This window comes from Hylaeus anthracinus, unplaced genomic scaffold (assembly GCF_026225885.1).
Source record: "Hylaeus anthracinus isolate JK02 unplaced genomic scaffold, UHH_iyHylAnth1.0_haploid 12001, whole genome shotgun sequence".
Classification (NCBI taxonomy): domain Eukaryota; kingdom Metazoa; phylum Arthropoda; class Insecta; order Hymenoptera; family Colletidae; genus Hylaeus; species Hylaeus anthracinus.
The window spans coordinates 8,346,087-8,359,994 of NW_026534348.1; the positions used below are offsets into that span (position 1 = coordinate 8,346,087).

At 44.9% G+C, this 13,908-nt stretch overlaps 1 protein-coding gene across 1 annotated transcript in view; it reads right to left on the minus strand.

Annotated features, from left to right (window-relative positions):
- Nucleotides 1-21: 21 nt before the first annotated feature.
- LOC128891331 (muscle-specific protein 300 kDa) overlaps nucleotides 22-13,908 on the minus strand; it is a 62,607-nt gene continuing 48,720 nt past the window's right edge. Inside the window, exons 39-42 of the mRNA XM_054150724.1 lie at nucleotides 3,263-13,483; nucleotides 1,895-1,999; nucleotides 1,419-1,724; nucleotides 22-976 (exon numbers count right to left, since the gene is read on the minus strand). Coding sequence (XP_054006699.1) covers nucleotides 773-976; nucleotides 1,419-1,724; nucleotides 1,895-1,999; nucleotides 3,263-13,483 — 10,836 coding nt within the window. The 3' untranslated portion in view covers nucleotides 22-772. The remainder of the gene's footprint in view (nucleotides 977-1,418; nucleotides 1,725-1,894; nucleotides 2,000-3,262; nucleotides 13,484-13,908) is intronic.

Sequence of the window (13,908 nt, forward strand, 5' to 3'; positions counted from 1 at the left end):
GGAATAAATAAAAGGGGGAGGTGAGGATTAATGAGAATACTTTAATTGCATGAAAAAATTACAGTAACAATGTATTAACATTCCTTAAACAAATGCTGTGACCTATATGTATATATACATATATTACATCCGTTACCTTAAGCTAAAGGAACATAAAGTGCATTGTAAATAATACATGATGGGATGCTAGCAAATAAAAGAAAAATAAACAAACGGCGACAGTGGTGAAGGTAATGATTGCGGTATTGCATGATGAGAAGCCTGTGAAAATTAACGGGACGATGGTGCTGCGATGAGTGATTCCCCGAATACCCATAACCATATACGTGCAAAACGAAATACAGTTGTAACGAATATATCGAAATTACTACCTCGAAGCAGCGAAAGTAAAAGAATATTACATGCTTCCCCGTTTAACGATTACCTTGCTCCGTCTTATCATTATTCAAGACATAAGCAGTATATATATATACATATATATATATCGTATATATGTATATTATTTCTACATATACATACTGTGCACGTTTACGTCATTCTTTGGCATCCCTTGCATCAGCAAGAGATCGAATAACATTTTCCCCTTCTTCGAAACGATTACACGGATAGACTAGACGATTAGAACGACTAGAAAATTGAATCATAAGTTTCCCATTTTTTTCAACGATTAAAAGATTCTTCCGATGAAATTGTACTTGCCTATTACTAATTTGTTTTTTGCAGAATTTTTCAGTATCATTACGTTCGTTTCTCTTTCTAATCGTCGCGTACTTCACGAGATTGTTGCGCGAAGGTCGGCAAGGTTTGCGAAAGCCCCCGAGCATTGGAAAACGTTGGATACCTGCTGTCTTTGCTGCAGACGAGACATCACCTCCAACAACGCGTTTTTCAGGACCTTTGCCAGAGTGCTGATTTCTGGCAACGATTCGAGCTCCGACACACGCTGCGCGTGACTGCTAAGCTCGTCCTGCAAAGCCTGTTCGTACAGACACACACACAGACGTAAAAACATCGCCGTGATTCCGATTAAAAATAAATCGGGTCCGCCGACATACATTATACACATACATATTCGAAAACCAAACGTTACTCGAACAACGTTGATATTTCCGATGCGTTATCGCAGTTATCGAATGTCTAATATAAATATTTTTTACGTATATTCCAAGTACATACTTTGAACAATATTTTCGTCAAATTCTAGAAAAAAAAAATCCGTTGTTCCGTATGAAAAATATAACATAGATATTCTTGACCGTGAGATGGAACTGATTTCCTTGATTTTAACGATCCCGATCGAATGGAACAAGAATTGTTATATACCGTGTAAATTTACACTAAAAAGGGGGAACTCGAGGTCTAAACGAATCTCTCAAAGAAGAATCGGTATCTTTTTCTATCGTTAATCGTCAACACACCTTGTTCGTGGCAATCGGTTGTTGCTCCCTTATGCTTGCCACGATGTTCTTCAACCAAGCGTCCGTTTCGTCTAAAAATTGTTTGTAAGCATGGATATCATGACCGCGTTGCTCTTGGTGACCGCGCGCACCCTCGAGAGTGATTCGTCCTTGTTCTGCTTGCGCCAACAGGGTGTCGATGCGCGCCCGAACTTCCGCCAGATTGCTTACAAGTCTCTGGGACTCCGCGTCGGCTGGAATTTTCTGTAACTCTTCCTCCAACCGGCGAGTCTCTTGCTCGTAAGAGCGAAGCTCTGTCAGAAGCACCTGAAATTTAAACGATATTTAAAAGGTGTACAGCATGCATTCTGAAATTGTATCATTGACAACTTTCGTCGAAAACTAATTTTAAATATCGCAAACTTTAATGCCAAGTTCCATGGAGCGGGTTTCGTGTCGAAATTTGTATACGTTTATTGCGCCGTCGATTATCTCACCGTGATCGCGGAAAGCATAGAATCTATGTTGTCTCGTGGCAAGAAGGTTCCCTTCAAGTTCGAGAGACTCAGCTGTAAAACCATCAGACGTTCTTGTATGATATCCTGCAACACAGTGATCGGTTAGCGAAACACGTCGACGATGCATCGAACGATGGATCAGAAAATATGCCGTGCGCATCACGAACTTCAACTCAATTTCGGTCTGTTAATAAATGGAATAGCTTTGGGGGTATCTCGCGTTAAATCGTAAATATCTAGCAAAATCGCAATACAGGGATAGGTATGCGTAACACATAAACACGTCAAATTACTTTGTTCTCCGTACGGCTTGCGAGTTGGGTCAGAAACGCTACCGTCATGCAGGTTCGGTAATACACAGGGATTTCGAATATATCAACTTTTCGTTTACGAAAGTGTCGTTCTTAAAGTGTATCCAACCATGGGACGTAAAATTTCGTTTATTCTACCGGATGTTGTATAGAATCGAGTAAATTTGGATCGTATAAATTACGAGGTAATTATTTTTCATTTGACGCTTACGAAATATTGCTCGGATAGAATTAGGGAAGAAATTGTACTCGATACGATATTTCCGCGATAAGCATCCTCAACGAGAAGTCTCGAGCAGTTGGAATATCGATTAAAAAAAAAGAAGAAAACAACAGAAAAAAAAAAGTCATCCGGCTTGAAAATGTTCGTGTCACCGAACCGAACCGCAACGCATCGCAACGCAAACTGAAAATCAAGTAACGTTAGGCTTATGCATGTCTAAACACTACCATGCAGGGCAAAAGAGAAAAAGAGAATCGTCCGTAGAAGACGATGAAGCGATAGCGATACGTATGATAGCGTAGCGATAACTATTAACGCTATTAACGCTGGCTAGCAACGTGAAAAGGCAAAGAGTCGGCGAGTAGAAGAGAGATACGCTCCAAGTAAAGAGATCGAGACAAGTGAAACGATCAGCACAAGATATATAGAAAATTGATAGAAAACGAGGGCACAAGAAAACAGTACAAAACACTATATATAGGTGTATGCCAAGTACACACGCACACGCACACGCGCACGCGCACACACACGCACACGGTTCGCAAACGCACGCGGCACAATCGAACGGTCGCGTGCACTCTCGGTTGCACGTTTCACGGACCATTCTAGTCTGATTATATTACAGAGAAAATACGAGAGATTTTTTGGAAAATGCTAGACTAGGATACCCCGTTGAATCGACGATGGGTGCGTGCGATCGTCGTAGCCGCGTACGTGCGCGTACACACAATTCTCCGCAACAGAGCTGGCCAGTGAATTCGTTCAAGCTCGACTGCGTAAAAATCGAGCAGCTGGTTGTGATATGAACCGCACCTTGATCCCTCGTATCCTTTTTTCAGCCTCATCTTCAGCTACCCCCGTCTTTTTCTCCGTCTCGACAACATTTGGAGTCCGCCGCTGCATCGATCCTCTTTCTCTACCTAAATGTTCTTTGGGATCTGGACAGTGGCAGGAAATGTTTGGCGGTGTTGGGAACGAATCGCGCGGATCGGAACAAACCAAGCCAACCAACTGTTCGCGAAACGAATACTCGAGTGGCGAACAGTTGCTATCACGATCGAAATTGGAAAATCGCTCGCTCGAAGCGGATTCGAGGACCGACGACGATTCGTTGCGTTTGATATCGAATTGTTTCTCGTCCTCGACAATTGCGCGGATAAAGAATTCCTGGGAAGGAGATTTGTTGTCGGAGGTAGAAGTGGGATCCGAGACCGTTCCCTGTTCGTTTTCGCTCGACAAGTAAGTACTGTAATCGCTCCAACTACCTATGCCTCCGGGAAGGTCAGCGATCAGACGTTCCGTCTGAGGTCCACCCATGAACAACGAGTTAAAAGGACCACCGTTTCCTTCGCGATTCTTTAAACTACCGTCGCGATCCCCGTCGAAGTCGTCTGGGTCATTCGAATCGCGTTTAATATCGCGACCGGTATTTCCTTTCGTGTAATTGGCCAAGTTCTCGAATAGGTAGCGTTCGGCCTCGTGGTAAGGATGCTTTTCCGGCCAGAAACCGCTATCCAGGGAGAGGAATTTCGATCTGCTCAGTTCCGATAGGGTCTTTAAGATCAGAGGGGTTTCGGCCGGTTTCTTTTTCTCGGGACTCAAAACCAAGATCTCGTCCGCTATGTAGAATTGTACTTTTGGCTTTGCTGGCTCGATTACGATATCGGCGGTCTCTATTTCGGGCTCGGTCGACATGCACTTCTCGAATTCTTCCTCTGTTTGCAGCTGGCTCTCGATCGAGTCTAATACCACAGGTAGCTCCACGATTTCTTCCTCTAATAAATTTATCGATTTCCTCGTTTCGGAATCTTCGTCCGTTTTACTATCGATCATAGTTTCGTCATCTGTTATCACTCGTGGTTGAGTTTCTTTAATTATAATATCTTTCGCGTTTAGCGTTCCCTCGTCTATATTTTCCACGATTCTTTTTACAAATTCGGTTCTCTCTTCAGTTCTGATATCACGTGATGTCGTTTCACTTTCGTCGATTACGTCGAAAGCTTTATCCGTTGTCGTTTCTCCCATTGTTTCCGTAATCGATCCTTTAATTTCCGGTACGTTAGCTTCGCGATCCTTACTTATTTCTTCCTTGCTTTTTCTCTCACATTTTTCACTCACAGTTCCAACATCGTTAGCAGGTGTTTTTTCTTCTTCGATTACTTTTTCTTCCGTAATCGATAGTTTCTCTACGTTCTCTCGAACGTCGATATCTTTCATTTCTTTATCGATTACAGGTTTCTGTTCCTCTCGACATTCCAATGTTTGAGCTTCTATCTTTTCCTCGGCGATTCCTTTACCTTTCTCACGGCCAATCGTTTCTTTCGAAACCCCTTGGACTAACGCGGTAGAAGAATCTGTTCTGAAAGTCTTCATGTCTTCATTTTTTGCAAAGACAGATTCCTCAGCGACAACTGCAGGCGCAGGTGGAGACTTTGGAGTCTCTTGTTCTTCGCGTTTAGCATTCTTCGCTTGTTTACTCTTACGTTTCGATTTCTCTTTCGCAACACGTGCATCTTTTTCCCGTTCTATGGGTTGCTCTACCGTATCTTTCGTTGCTTTCGTTACTTCTTTAACCGACTTTGACGCTTTTACGTTTGCTTCGGGAACAGAACTTCCTTGACTTTGATCAGAATTTATCATTTCTTTCACTTCTTCTTTAACTTCCGTACTTTTTGATTCTTCCGCTTTCTGATCCATCGATGTATTTTTCTTCTCTTTCCCAACACCTGTATCTTTTTCCTGTTCTATGGGTTGCTCTACCGTATCTTTCGTTGCTTTCGTTACTTCTTTAACCGACTTTGACGCTGTTACGTTTGCTTCGGGAACAGAACTTTCTTGACTTTGATCAGAATTTATCATTTCTTTCACTTCTTCTTTAACTTCCGTACTTTTTGATTCTTTCGCTTTCTGATCCATCGATGTATCTTTTTTCTCTTTAGCGGATTCCGCGTTTTCCGTTGACATTGTTTCAACGACGCTCGCTCCTTTCGTCTGTTCTTTGTTTTCACTTTCCTCTACAGGTTGTTCTTTACCAGATTTTCCTTTCTTCGATCTCTTGCTCTTTTTAGGAGCACTTTTAAGTGGTTGCTCTCTTGTCTCCGATTTCGGTTGTTCCGAAGTTTTTACCTTATTTTGAACCGCTACCTCCGAATCTTCAGATTTGGCCGTTGGTTGCGTTTCCTCGGCTTCCTTTGATTTAATTTTCTCTTCGGTTTGGTGTGTTTTCGAAACGGGAGTTTCTATATATTTTTTAGTTCCTTGGCTTGTATCGGTGTTGTCAGTTTTCGATTTTCCTTTATTCTTGGATTGTTTCGTGGATGGCGAGGACGGCGTTTCGTTTCGCCTGGCGCTTCGAGATCTCGATCTAGATCGTCTGGATCGTAGCTCTCGTCGATTTACAAACTCCATGAATCCTTGATCGTCGACTTGAACGACATTCTCGATCGGCACTGGTTCCGGAGCTTCTTCCACGTGAATCTGTACTTGAGGAAGAGAACGTAGTTGAGAATTTTGTTCCTTTTTGATAGCGGTCTGTTCGATGTTCGACGTTACAGAAGATTCCGTTTCTCCGACGTGTTTACCAACTATGGAGGCCCACGAATCTTTTTCTTTTCGAAAGGTTTCGCTGGCCGCTTTGTTTAGAGAGGAAGTAATCGAATCGATTTCCTCTCTAGCCTCTTTTTCGATTTCTTCTAAACACGAAGATGACTCTACGCAAACACTGTCCGTCTCGACAGCTAGTTCGATAGTTTCTACTTTTAGCAGAGGTTCCTCGGTTTCGGGCATTTTATGAAAGTTTTTATCGAGTTCAAGGGGTACAGGTCCGATCGGTATCGTATCTTCGATAGCTTGCAGAGATGTCTCGGGATCGAAAGCTGTTATTTGAGCGTACGATTTATTATTCTCGTTGCATTCATTGGTAGCTCCCTCCGACAAATGTTCGATCTTTTCGGTAATGATTTTCACTTGCTTCTTCTCGGATTTACTCTCGATGCAAGATGTTTTTATTTCGGAACCACTTTTTTCTACCTTTAAATCTTTTTTCTTTTGACGTTTCGTTGGTTTTTGTTTCGTTGACGGACTTTGAGACTGGTCCAACGTACTTTTTTCTATCCGCTCTATTATTTTCTCGTCTCTCGGCGTCTCATTTGGCGACTCTCGAATCGCATCGATTACCGTCACACCTTGTACATTTTCTGTTGAAATGCTAGCAATCGTTTCGGTTGCCTCTTTCGCGTCAACAACGAATGCCGGTGATTGGACGTCTTCTTCAGGAATATCCTTCATCTCCGTTTCATTTTTCTCGATCCTGTTCTTCACTGCGGATACCTTGGTTACAGTTTCTCGTTCAACGTTTACTTCCGACATCTGTTCGTTTAAACCAGCAAGTTCAAACGACATCGGAGCTGCGACCTCGTTTCCTTTTTTCGATTTTCCGTCGCGTTTCTTCTTCGATAGAGGAGAACCAGCTTCCATTTTATCCGTTTGTTTTGTCGTTTCCTTGTCTACTGCGGTAGCTTTGTCTTTAGCTGCGTGTTTTCGTTTTTTCGATTTAGTTGAAGTTTTCGTATCTTCTTTCGGCGGACTATCTTCTTTAGTCTCCGAGTCCACAATTTTACCTTTTTCCTCTTCGGTTACAATACTTTCCGATATCTTACCGTCTAACAACGTTTCCGTTGTTGATTTTCCTTCATTTACGACAGCAGATCTTTCGAGGTCAAACTTTATAGGCTCTTCCAAATTCATTTCCTCCTCTTTCATTTCGCTATCTTTACTTTCGCTCACTCGACGAATCGTCTTCTTCTCGTCTTCTTTGGAAACAATCGTATCAACGGGTTTCTCTGCTGCGATTCTCTGTTCCGTTACACTTTGACTCGCCTCTTTGATCGGCTTTTCTTTCATGATACCTTCTTCTTCAGATGTACCAGATATTTTTTCTTTATTAGAAACCGTTTCATCGACAAGTTTCTCCTCTGGAACTTTTTCTTCCGTTAAAATCTGTATACCATGCTCTATTTTAGAAGTGATTTTTTCGGTTTCAACGTTTGTCCTCTCGGGCTGCGTTTCGACAGCTACCGTATCGGTAACTTTCATTTCTTCAGATCCAGTTTTCTCTTCTTCGTTTACCACGTTACTTGGAAACTCACCGGCAGTCGCATCTTCTCCTATCGCGATATTCAAATCTCGGCCTGTTTTATTGTCCGTGATCTTTTCCGGCGATTCCTTCTTTCCGATATTTTTCCTGGCAATGTCGCCGATCTCTTCGTCGTCAATAATTTCTGACGATTTCCGAGCTGCTTCGGTTACATCGATCACTCCGTCACTTTTATCCGGAGTTTCGGATTCCGTACGTTGTTTCTCTTCTTGGTGCATTTGCACAGTTTTCTCTTCGACCGGGACATCGCATTTCTCAGCTTCTTCCGAAAAAGCAGAGGTCGCAAGCTTTCTTTCTTCGATCAGTTTAGACTTCACCCATTCGGATTCTAACTCGCAGAACATACTAACTGGATATTTCGTTGATTCGGCGACAAGCGCATGCTTTCTACGGTCTGCTTCGGATAGCTTCGACTCCTCTTCGATTTCCTTTTCTCGATCAGGCCTTTTCATGATCGACTCTTGAACGATTTTCTCGATACTCGTTGATATCTGAGATGTAGAAGCAGGTAGGTTTTCTTGTACCAACTCAACCACTTTGAAGCGCCGATGGAAATCGCTTTCCGCTTCGACGTAAGAATGGTAATTCAACCAATACGGTTTCACCAAGTCCTCGTAATAGTACGTAGTCGTGTCTTTTTCTTCATGTTTCGAATCGGCAACATTTTTTGTAGAAGCTCTCGGCTCGTTTCCCACGTTAAACGTATCTTCTTCTTCTTTTCGAACGAAGCCTTTAACAACTGGAGACGACGCGACCATAATTGTGTCCACGTTTTTACCGTTTTCCTGGCTTCCTTCCACGATGAAATTTTCACCTGCCGATATCGACGTAACCGTCTCTTTTGACTCTACGATATCGTCGGATCTTTCAGCCTGTGTCGTTACCTCGATATCATCCTCCTTCCGATCGGCAACTATAATATCTTCTTTAAAAAGTTTCCTACCATCCACTACCTTAACATTAATTTCGCTCGACTTCAAATCCGGCTGTTGTTCCTTTGCTACGCCATCCAACTCCCGTTTATCTTTCGAACTCTCTAGCGATTTAGGCGACAAGGGTGTCCCAGAACGATCTCTCCTCCTATCCTGAACGCTACCAAACAGAACCGGTTGATCGTCGTCGACGAGACTGTCTATATAGACCGCGTAATCGGAATGGAATTTCTCCGAGTAGTCTGCTAACGCGTCTAACGACCCTTTCGGGGGGATACCAACGGCTGAATCATCCGATATCCTAGCATATCTGGTGGTTAGACTAGCTTCTACTGTTTCAGGACGTAGGGTAATTAGTTCGGTCGGTTTGGAGCCTACGATCTTGGGTAAGGGGATGCTTTCTAAGATCTCTACGGATTTAACGGATTTCACATTGGGCGGTTTCACTTCGACGGAGCCGGGAATGCTGGTGGTAGTTGTCACGGTGGTCACCATCTTTTCGATGATCAACGCTTTGCCTGTTGTCGTCATAGACGATTCTTTCGTCGACGTCGGTGTCGAGGAATTCAAGTCTGAAATATTCAACCCAGCGATTTCTTCTTTTTTCGGTATCTCTTCACTGGTTACATTCGATGCCGACTCGTTAGACTTATTGTTAGCAGTGCGGGGTCTTTTTGATTTTTTCTTAATAGAGTCGTTTTTAGTCTCCGTTGACGGATTCTTATTCTTATCTTCCGACACCGGAAGTTTTCTAGTTTGTTCTTCATTCTCGTTAACAGCGAATTCGTCCGTGTTAGTAGGAATCTTTTCCGTGTCGATTCCAGTTTCGGAAACTTTGGTTACAATTATCGCGTTACAGTTTTCGTTTAGTTCCGTTAACGAAACGTCAGGTTTATCGGTCGCGAGCGGCGATGACGGCGCAGACGAATCTGTGACTTTCTTCTCGAGTTTCTTCTTCTTTTTCTTCTCCGGCTTTTGCGCGATGGAAGACTGAGAGGTTTTAGATTCTTCTTTAGATTCAACCACGTAAGGCGACGAAATATTTTCGGTTACAATTTTCTCCTTTGACTTGAACTTACTCGGTTTCTTCTTTTTGTCGGATGTCCCTTCAGGGATCCGATCCTTTTGCTCGGAATCTTGATATTCGACAGGATCTTCCTCGCTTTCTTTCCCGCTAACTTTATTTTTGCTATTGGTTTCTGCATTGGATGGCGATTTGAAGCCGGACAAACTAATTTCTTTCTCGGTACTTTCACGTATATACTCTGTTATATTTTCCGTCGGTTTTACGTCAGGAACAGTTTCTCCGGGTGTCTCTTTTGACTTTACTTGGACATCAATTTTGTTCGATACATCGGCGATATTTCCGTTAGTCCTTTCTTTGTTTCGGATCGCTTCGCGTTCATTTTTGAGTTTGCCTTTGGAAACGATCGAGCGATCGTTTTGATCTACGGGATCCCCGGTACTTGCTTCGTCCGTAACTTTCGCCCTCGCCGTATCTGTGGCTTCGGAAAGATCGTTTCGCGAAGAGACCCGGCCGTCGTTCGATTCCTTCTTACCGGTACTAGTACCGCGAGTCGGCGTTTCCGATTTTACAGGCTCGTCGAGTTTCTCGATATCAACAATTTCGTTTGTTTTTATCGCCGATTCTATCGCGCACTCCAAAGCGCCGATCACAGATTTCTCTTTTTCCTTTTCCTTTTCGTCGACGTCCATTTTCGTTTCTATTTTCAGCTTCGCTTCATTCGTTTCTATCGGTTCACCATCCTCTTTCGTTGTTTCTAATTTTACTTTAGATTCCTCCGTAGATCGAACTACCGTCACCTCACCGATATCTTCTTGCTGACTTGATTTTTTCGACGACTGTATCGCCTTCGAGTCGTCTTGTTCCGTTACTCGTTGTTTCATCTTTTTACACTTCCCTTTGACATTTTCTTTAGACTTTGTCGGCTCGGTGGTTTTAGCATCGACAATCTTCCCTTTAGATCGAGGTTTATCCTTTGCTTCGAGTTTTGGTTCGAACTCTGTGGCTTCTTTGGGCGACTCGGTTTCTCGTTTCTTCGCTTTGTTATCGTTTTCTTTCGGAATTTCTAGCTTTGTCGCATCATCGATAGACGCCGATTTCTTTGTCTCTTCGGTTTCTGTTGGCTTTACGGTATCTTTGCTAGATTTCTCCTTTGCCGCGTTCCGTTGCTCCTTACCTTTCTGTTTCTTCTTCGAGCCGAATTCTTTCGGACACTTTTCCTCGTTCGTATCGAGCTTCTCCGATTGCGTTTCACTCGTCGAACCTACGTTTCTTTCAAACTTCTTCGAGTCGATCTTCTCGTGTTCGATGTTCAATTCCGTTTCCTTTACGTCAATTTTATCGACATCCTTGTCACTTTTCTTACATAAATCACTGTCGTCTTTCTTTTCTCTGGCATCGTCCTCCGATTTAACGTGTTCTTTCACGCTGGAACGAGACTCCGGAGTTTCCACGAGTGACGAAGTATCTTTAGCCTTCGTTTCCGCTTTGGGTTTGCTCTGTTTCTGCTTCTCGCTGGACTTTCGCTCGTTCTTCTTCTCGTTTTCCTCTTTAGCTTTCTCCGGGGTTGCGCGAGCAACGTCTTTCGAATTGGTCTGTTCCCTCGACTTGTCCCTGTGATTTTTCGACTTTTGCTTCTCCATATCCTCGATCTCCTTCAGAGCTTTCTCGATCTCGTCTTCCAACGGCTTGTCCGTTTTCTTTTTCTTAGTTTTCCGTTTTCTCTCCTGCGATCCATTTCCCTGCGGAGCGTCCGCTGTCTTCTCCTGTCGAGAGTCGGTCTGTTTATCCTTCGGAACGTCAGCTTTGGTTTCTTTTCGAGTCTCGGTAATGTCCTTACTCTTAGAATTAGCAGAAGTAGTCGATTTCACCGTGGAAATTTCCTTCTTCGTCTCGTCCACTTTCGACTGGAGAAGGCTGGCCTTCTCCTTTCGAGGCTTTTCTTTCGGCTGTTCGACTTCTTTGCGAGCTTTCTTCTCCGCGGGCTTCGATTTTTGCGTTTCTTGTTGAGTCTTTCTCGTCTCTCGTTTTCTCGCCGTGTCCCACGTAGCTTCTTCCTGCTTGATCTCCTGTTTAGCCTCGGAGGATTCTCGCGTTCGCGTTGCCTCTCGCGACGTCAACGGTGCCGTCTCGCGTGCCGAGAATGTTGTCGACTTGGACGGCGACCCGGCACGCTCCTTTGACTGTTTCAACGTCGGCGTCGCCGTCGGTTCGGTCGCGCTCGAATAAACCGAGGAAGAACTGGTCGTCGAGGTTGCGCGAGGATTCAGACCCTGTGATAATATTTGCGCGTACGAGAACGTTTTACTCTCGGCGTGTAGTTTTGGCGTGGTCGTAGATGGTTCGGATGTGGAAGCAGGTTGCGGTAGTTCCGAGTCGACGGGTTTCTCGAGTGGCGCGACCTGGTCCGGTTGAACGACAGGTTGAACGTTCTCGGTAGCCGACACGTGACTAGAAACACGTTTATTTTCGGCGTGCTGCATCGCAACCGAGGGGTTGCTCGCGTGATTATTCAACTCCGGATGATGATGCTGTCTTTGTGATTGTTTCTGTATTTGGTTTTGCCGATAAACCTCCGTTTCTGGAAGGTAAGCGGGCTGTCCAACGTACTGCTCCGAAGGGAAAGCTATCCGTCCGTCGTAAGAAGGTAGAGCTATCCGTTGAGACGGTGCGGTCGGCACGTAGACGTAAGAATTCACCGGATACGCGATCTGGGAGCCGATAAAACCCACTAGCTCTGGCATCGGTGGATGAATGTAATTGTAAACCTCGGGAATTTGTCGTGGTCCTGCCACGTTCTCGTAACTTTGAGCGTTCAAGGCGTCGTAATCTTCCATGGGCTCGTCGGCCCACCTGGTTTCCGTCTCTGGAGTCTCTTCGTTAGGTTTCACGGTGCCGGCCGACAAAATGTCGGGTTCTCGTCGGTAATTTTCTATCGTCGGCCGTTGTCTCGATTGCTCCGCGGGAATTTCTTCAACTTCCGCGTCCTCTTTTTTTTGCTCTTCTTCTGTTTCTTCTTCTACTACTACTTCCGCTTCTTCTTCTTCTTCCTCTTTCTCCTTCTCCGTCACCACCTTTCGTTCTTCCTCGTTCTCCTCCTCCTTTTTCTTCTCTTCGAACCGGACTCGCGATACACCGAGCTCGACTTTCTCCATTTCCGTGTAGGACGCATCGATCGCAGCGTGCTTGTTAACCGAATTGGCGTTTTTGGTCGCCTCGACCGAAGGGCTTCGCGACGCGTTTCCTTGGCCGCGAAGAATATCGGCGTACGAAGCAAAACCAGGCATCCAGATGGGACTGGCCGACCGTCCTCGCCTTTCTTCTCGGAGCGCCAAGGTGTGCTTCAAAGCCATCGGCTCCTTGTTTCGTTCGGTGAACCGAGGGCTCTCCGGAACGTTCGTCTTATCCGCAGAGGATGCATTCTTGACGAGTCGATCGGCCGACTCCGACGGATCTTTCCTGGCAGAAGCCGCTCTTCTCGAATTAGGTCTGTGTTTAGGCGTAGCGTCGAGCATATCCAGCTTGGATACGCGTCGAGTTTGCGCCCTCGGTTCGGGCTCCTTTCGCGCACTCGTGGCCTCGTTCTTCGTCTGTTCCTCCTCGATGGTTGCCTCCGGTCTCGCGACTCGAGTTGCGGAGGTGTCGCGTGCTCGCTGGCCGATCGGCTCCCGAACAAACGGTTTCACCGGTTGAACAGCGAGCGGCGGCGACGACGACGACGAGGCAGCCTCGTCCCGCGAGTTTCCGAACGGGCTAGAATCCCTCGAGCTTGGACTGGTACGACCGGCCGTGATGTCCGCGTACGAGATCTGACCGATCGGCTTGCATTCGTTGCTCTGTACATAGTACGGGTCCACGGCGTAAATCTGATCCAGCAGTGTCTTCGCGCGCTGCCTCCAATCGTCCATCCTTTGCTGCAGGCTCTGCTTAATCCGCCACGGAGGAACAGCCAAGGCACAACAATGGAATACACATACGTGAATTTTCTGGGAGTCTCTTTCATTGTTTGTTTAGGTTTTCTGATTCGGGGTTGGTGTGACGTGAATGCTTTGGGGGCGTGGTTCGGATAAAATGTTAACGAGGACCAAGGTAGTATGGCGAGGGTACAAATTAATCTTTAGAGTTTTAGTATGCGTGTATGCTAGATTAACGTTATGATCAGCGATGGCGTGACTCGCGAAGAAAAGAACCGAACACCGTTACCATTTTGCTTATTTTTTTTTCTTCTCTTTGCTCATTCGTATTTTCGACAAAGATGATTCTTTATTCTTCCTTAACTTTTAAATGATACAATTTAATACGTGTGTGTGTGTGTGTGTGTGTGTGTGTGTGTGTGTGTGTGTGTGTG